Source organism: Necator americanus, chromosome III (genome assembly GCF_031761385.1).
Source record: "Necator americanus strain Aroian chromosome III, whole genome shotgun sequence".
NCBI classification, from domain to species: domain Eukaryota; kingdom Metazoa; phylum Nematoda; class Chromadorea; order Rhabditida; family Ancylostomatidae; genus Necator; species Necator americanus.
This window is the reverse complement of record NC_087373.1, coordinates 2,522,532-2,529,265: the sequence shown is the minus strand read 5'-3', so window position 1 is coordinate 2,529,265 and position 6,734 is coordinate 2,522,532. Positions and strand designations below refer to the sequence as shown.

The 6,734-nt window shown below is 44.5% G+C and overlaps 2 protein-coding genes across 2 annotated transcripts; both read right to left on the bottom strand.

Moving 5' to 3' along the window:
• Positions 1-1,386: 1,386 nt before the first annotated feature.
• Positions 1,387-1,929, bottom strand: RB195_008411 (uncharacterized protein; the record flags this gene model as incomplete). Its single annotated transcript, XM_064194887.1, has 1 exon — positions 1,387-1,929. One exon carries the CDS (start codon positions 1,927-1,929, stop codon positions 1,387-1,389), a length of 543 nt encoding a protein of 180 aa, XP_064046032.1.
• A 132-nt stretch (positions 1,930-2,061) lies between these two features.
• Positions 2,062-2,355, bottom strand: RB195_008410 (uncharacterized protein; the record flags this gene model as incomplete). Its single annotated transcript, XM_064194886.1, has 1 exon — positions 2,062-2,355. The coding sequence occupies one exon, from the start codon at positions 2,353-2,355 to the stop codon at positions 2,062-2,064; it is 294 nt and encodes a 97-aa protein (XP_064046031.1).
• Between the last annotated feature and the right edge of the window lie 4,379 nt (positions 2,356-6,734).

Below are 6,734 nucleotides of genomic sequence, written 5' to 3'. Positions count from 1 at the left end.
CGGGAAAAGCGTGCTTTGCGAGAGGTTCAGTTGTGACTTCACGGTTGGTCGATGGTTAGAAACCGCGCTGGTCCTAATCAAGCATTTCATCCTTACCAGGCGGTAGATTGGTAACAGATTCGTCTGGGAGGATAACAACACTGACATGACACATCGCCTCGCGTCAAGTCATTGTATAGGCCAACATGCATTCATAAACGTCAAACGACTCTGAATTGAAGTTGAACGCGCAGGCACTTCCCCAAACGGATTGATCAATGCCGCGCACTTTATCCTTTTATCAGTCCCAAAACTAGATCTAGCAAGTATTTCAGAAGAATCGTGTAGGATACTGTCTGGATACATTCATCTTTTCCGCAAGACCTGCCTAGCAACCTCTTCTGTTGTGAAGGACAAGAAAATCATCACATCTTTGTTTGAAGCATTTCGTAAATCTGACTATCCGTTCAGTGGGTTTTCCTTTTGGTCCGTGTTCTATGTCGATATTCAGTCGCTAACGCTTCTTGTCCAAAAGATGTCGCTAAAACGCATCGCATGTTCGTGCCACCTCATTTTGCATTCCTTAGCAAACATGCAGCGTTCCTGACCTTCGGTAGTCGACATGAGATAGAACTTCGAATCTCCTCCTTTCAGTTGTGTAAAAAGTACTGGATCACTTTTGACGACACTGACTGCATTTTCCTCCAGACCCCGCAATATAATTTATCCATCCGGGTCAAGAGAACGGGCTCTGACATATACGTATAGTCGCATGAAAATCATCTGAATCTTAGTCCAATTGTGCAAGATCTGGCACTCGAGGTGGGACCTCCGATCTGATTGCAGAGAATAGTAAGGCATCTACCGCGTCCTTCAAGCAGAACCACCATACACTTGCACTAGGTCGTTCCTACCGTTGTTAGCTCCAGTCTTACTGTGGGATGGGCGAGTAAAATAAAGGACAACGTTCTCTCGTTCGTTCCCTAAACGCCGTTTCAACAGTACCAGCAGAACAATATACAGTCTGCATGTGAAGATTCATTAGTATTAAAGTCCATGTTGTCAATGCGACGGATGTGGTCATCGAAATAAATTAAACTTGTATATTTAAGTTCTGTATTGGGTTTATAGTAGAGTCAAAACGACATGAAAAGCACGGTGCAATTGCGTAAGTGGTTGCGATCGAAGCGGTGCGATGGAGCGTAGCGTTTAGGAAAACGAAGAGTTCGGGTTATAGATAACGGAAACGAGAGTAGTCCCGTTCAATCCCCCCTAGTCGCCCTGAAAAACGGCATGAGAACCGCTTTAATTTCTACGGTGTACTTTAGAAAGTGCTACCTTGCACATGCTTCTGCCTGTTCAGAAGCCTATTCAGTGGTTCTTTTTGAATAATCTAGTGAAGAGACCTCATTGATTCTTGGCCGCTCGCTTGCAGATGCGACGCGTGCACAAGGGTGGCGCGTTCCAACTGATTTCCAAAGAAAGAACGCCGTCTGTTGATCTCCCTAACTCTCGGTCTTCTTCGAATTGGTCGAGCGGGCGCCAGTAGTCCTTCCATTTGTCCCGCTCGCATGTCAGAGTCGCCCAATGGTTTCTCCTTTCGCGTGGAACACGAAGAGCATCGAATTTTTCTTTCAAGGACTTTGTGAAGAAGTCTGACCATCGGGTCGGCGGTCTTTCTGTAGTGCGCTTAATATCGCGTAGAACCAAGTCGCTCACTGCTTTGGTGCAACGGTTGTCACTGAAGCGCATCACACGTCCGGCCCACCTTATTTTGCTGTACTTGGCAAATGCGGCGTCTCTGATCCTTGATCGCTGATGTGGGACAGAACTTCGAATCCCGTCCATCACTTGCGTGAAGCGGGATACTCCTAGCATCACTCTTTCGATTGAGCGTTCAATGACGCTCAACGCATTTTCTTCCTGCTTGCGAAGTGCTTTCTGAAGCATTGGTCAAAGAAGGAAGTACTGCGGTGTTGAAGAGGTGAGCACGGACCCGGGTGTTCCTGGTCTTCTTCACTACATCCTCGATGTTCTTATACGCTCCCCAAGCCGCTCGTTTCCTCCTGCCTAGCTTGGGTGTCAGGTCTTCTTCATGTTTATTTCCCGACCCAGATAAACGCTGGTGCATTCGGATATGTTCGTTTCGTTGAGCGTGAATGGGACATCCGAGACCCATCCGTTACGCATGAAAATCTTCTTTTGCAGATTCAGCTGAAGACCGATACATCCACATGTTTCGCGGAACTGGGTCAGCATTCGTTCCTCTTGGATGATGCTAGAAGTTATCAGTACTATGTCATCAGCAAAGCGTAAATGGTGTAGCTGCCGACCGTCAACCTTCACTTCCACTTCGTCACATTCGAACTTTCGCATTTTGCGTTCTCGAAAGTGTGCGTGAATATTTTAGGTGAAATTGTGTCACCCTCTCGGGCCACTCTCTTCACATTGATGCTGATGTTCTTGTAGAATGGTGGTATTCCTGTTGTGAAGTTACTGTACAACTCTCGAAGTACCTTTGCGTACTAAGTAGGGACCGCACGCTAGTCCAAGGTTTCTATCTCAACTGAGTCGAAGCCCTTCTTTAAGTCAATGAATGTGACACATTTCGCCATCTTGTATTCTTGTGAAAGATACCTACATGAGTTTCGAAACAGTTTCGGACCCAAATACAACAAATTTTTTACCTGTCTGTGAATAAGCGTCTATGACTGTGAGTCGCATCTGTCGTAAACAGGTAAACGAATTCCTCGAGGGCTCATTCGAGCAATCTTTTCTTTTTTACCAAAGACGTCATTCGTAGAGATTTAAGGAACTCCATTTTTTTCCTTCTATAGCATCTTCGTTTAAGAAAAAAAAATCAGCAGCACATTAGTGATCAGCTTGCTGGAGGTATTGTTCCAGTCTGTTGAGGATTCCTATAAACCTGACCTCTTTTATACCGTTTGTAGGAAGAAAGATCTTGAACATGACGCAGCCCTAATATGTATTCGTATCCCAAAATCAGCTCCGAACGTGAAATGTTAACCAGAGCGTAGTTTTACTCTAGTTCACTTCAAAAGACATTGCGTAATTTGCTACCCTTACACTTACTTTAGGGAGCGCTAATCCTCCGCAGCCCCATCAATGACCTCCGAGTGAGTTTTTTCCTGTTCAGTATACATTACTGATATATGTATATCCAATATTTGTCCTTGAGAGGATAAATACGGAAATATGAGTGAAGCCATCGGCGAGTTCACTTCCAACTGTGTTATCCAGTACTATTTGGTTGATTCACTGATGCAAACTCCACGGAGTGCGGGATCTTTCGTTGCGGGATGTAGACGTTAAACATTTCCAATATTGAGACAAGTGGATATATATTTCCGCCGCGGGCAAATTTTTATATAATAAGCCATGTATTCACATAGGTCGAAATATAAGCCGATGTGTGTTTATAAGCTTCGATAAATGACAAAAATGATATCGCATGCTTCACATTTCTTTTTCTTGTCAGGGCCGCGCGAACGCAGCCCCACACGCAAAAATTTAGCTGTTGGCTAACCTCAACTCGAGGCTGCCACACGGGTCAGCCCTTGCTAAAGTGCAATGCATGGGCCTCACTATGGGGGTCCCGCCTTCTTGATCGCGAGATCCCCCCAGCCAGGTAAGTTTATGAGCCGTCGCCATCCACGGGGTCCTCCGCAAACGCACCGCACTCCTCGTTGCCCGCGTCAGAGCATCAGCCTCATCTCGGGAGACGCAGACATTACGGTGGCGGACAAAATACAAACTGCGAGCAATGGCACCAAAATAATCACTAATAAATAGATTAATTAACCGCATGTAGTCTAATAATCCATGCAGAGGGAGCTTGAATCTATTGTAAAACATTCCTCGAGGAATCAGCTCGCTCTTAATGTGGCACGAGGAAGAACTAATTGGTTGCGGATTTCGAATCTACGCTCATCCAACCATAGATGAAATTGCAAGCCTTTTCCCAGATTGCCAATGAATGCATTTTTGGGCAAACATTTGTAACCAGTTAAAGCTTTTCTGCAAGAAAAATCGATTATATACCGACAATCCAGTAGCGACCTGATTTCTAAACGATGAAAAACGAAAGTAAACCACCGAGTGGTACGAATCACGTTTCTGAGCGCCCTTCTTAAACGTGCTTTAAAATCCTGCACAGCGAGGTCCGGAGTCGGTGGGTTATCTCACGAAAAGATATCACTTCCCATTGGCATTCACTCGACCCGCTCCTTTTATTGCATCGAGAGCCCATGTTGCCTATCACTAGTTAGATTATAATAGAAAAAAAAAGATCGAATTTCGATCGATCCTTAAAATCACACAGCGTCCTGTTGCTTTGTGTTCGAAACGAGTTAGATACCAAAATTTCATCGATACCAAAACAAACGATGATCCGAAGCCCATGAACAGTTGATCTCCTATGTAACGTTGATTTCACTGGCAAACAAATCCTGCCACAGTGCCGATAAATCCGTCTTCAGATTAACATTTCCCATCAATCCAAGCTATTTTTTTGCAGGAATAAATCGATTATATGATGACAGTTTAGGAGCGTTGCTTGCGTTTTGCCACCTGTTCGCCAGCGCTACGTCTGCGTCTCCGCAAATGAGAATGATGCTCTGACGTGGGCACCAAGGTGTGCGGTGCGTTCTCGGAGGACCTCGCGGATGGCGCCGGCTCATAAACTTACCTGGCTGGGGGGATCTCGCGATCAAGAAGGCGGGACCCCCATGGTGAGGCCCATGCATTGCACTTTAGCAAGGGCTGACCCGTGTGGCAGCCTCGAGTTGAGGTTAGCCAACAGCTAAATTTTTGCGTGTGGGGCTGCGTTCGCGCGGCCCTGACAAGAAATGAGGTGGGACTGAGGTTAAAGGCAGCATACAATGAATCCGACGTGGTGTGCACCTCTTGCGGAAAACTATATGGTTCCACTATGTCTCCGTGATCGCCGTAAGAAAGGGCATGGGGATCTCTTTAGTTACTATGAGGTGCGTTAGAACGCGCCTCTACGTACACCTTCCGTTCTCCTCAACAGTCTATTCATTGATTTAATTTGAATAGGCTGATGAGAAGAGCTTATTAATCCTCGAAGGCTCGCTCATTGATACGGAGCATGGACAGGGGTGGCGCGTTGTAGTGCAAGTCGTCGTAAAAAAAAACCGCCGGCGGCTCCCGGACCGTTTTTTTTTTTACCGCAGCTACGGAGGGATGTGCGGAACCACTTGATTTTCCGCAATTTACGAGTCTGTATAGGATTTCCATGGGAAATCCATACCATGTCAGATTCGTGGTATGCTGCCTTCAAAGCACTGTAAGCGATAGTTGAGGGAATTACTCGTTTACTAATGTACGAAAAGAAATGTTCAATTTAAAATGTGATATACTAATTTCTGGTATGCACTAGAGTTCTTGTTGAGGAACTTCAGCTAATATTCCATGAACGAAGGTTCGTTCCCTGGAGAAAGCATAAATTACCGCGTACGTTCCAGCTTCACGGGGATCACGGTATTTAGGGATATCTCCGTTGGTCAGTGACGAACTCCACGAGTTTTTTTATTGTCAAATAAAATCCTCTTATGTAAGATAACTACCTCCACAAGGTGATTCCTTTTAATTTCTACCTTTAAACTCCTTTTAGGTTGGAAACGTACTGAATGAATCCACATGGAAATAATTTGAAAACAATTTCTTTCATTAGAAATATGATGAATGTTGGACTTACAACTACATGGTAACTGGGAATCGAATAGCATTACCGAATATGTAAGTATGAAACTCCTCCAAGCAAACATATAGCGCAAAATAATCAATGTTTAGTTCAGGAAAATCGATTTATGATAGGAAGAACTACTACTTCAGAAGACACAAAACGAATGCGTTCGGGGGGAATCGAACCCCCGTCGAATGCTTGGAAGGCATCCATGCTAACCATTACACCACGAACGCTTACGAATTATGCATCCACGGCACTGTCTTCAAAGCGTACATTTTCTTCGAAATAACTTATGAGTCGCACGAAATCTACCATCAAGCGCAGAAAAAGCAAAAAGTGTACACTATAGAGAAACAAAACTGCTTATCCATACTTTAGCTGGGAATACGTCACCAAGTTTTGCACCTAGCGAAAGAAATTCGGGAGATGAACGAGAGCGATTAGCAGTTAGTGCCATAGAGAGGTCACTGTAGCCTGGAAGAGTGAAAAATTTTGTGATTAATACTAACAGAAGGGTTGGACTGAGTGAAAGATTAAAGATAACTCTCTAAGACTTTAACAAAAGCACATCACTAGTAATTGGAAGGAAAAATCAATCAAGAATTAAAAAAAAACGGTAGAACACCACGAAAAACTAACGGAAGAAAGTGGTAAGATGAAAGAAACCAGCTCTCAAAAATGAGAACTCCTCAAAAAAACCAATCCAATAACTTTTATAAACTTGAATGTGGATTCCCAAGTACAGTTGGATGAAAACATGAGATTAGTAGGATTAGGCACCTGGTCACGTACGAGCTACGTAACTTGCACTGTTATAAGGTGATGAGCAAAAGAAGTCCTCCAGCAAACCGCTAAAATCCATAATCTGATAGATCAAACCCCACGACCATGGATTTTTAGCGACAACTCGTGGTTTCGCCACGCTGAACTTCCGGATATGGTCGAGTGGGAGGACTGAGGACCATCGGCGTTGACACCAAATTCAGACGAGACGTGAATTACCGTAGAATATGGAAGAACGACG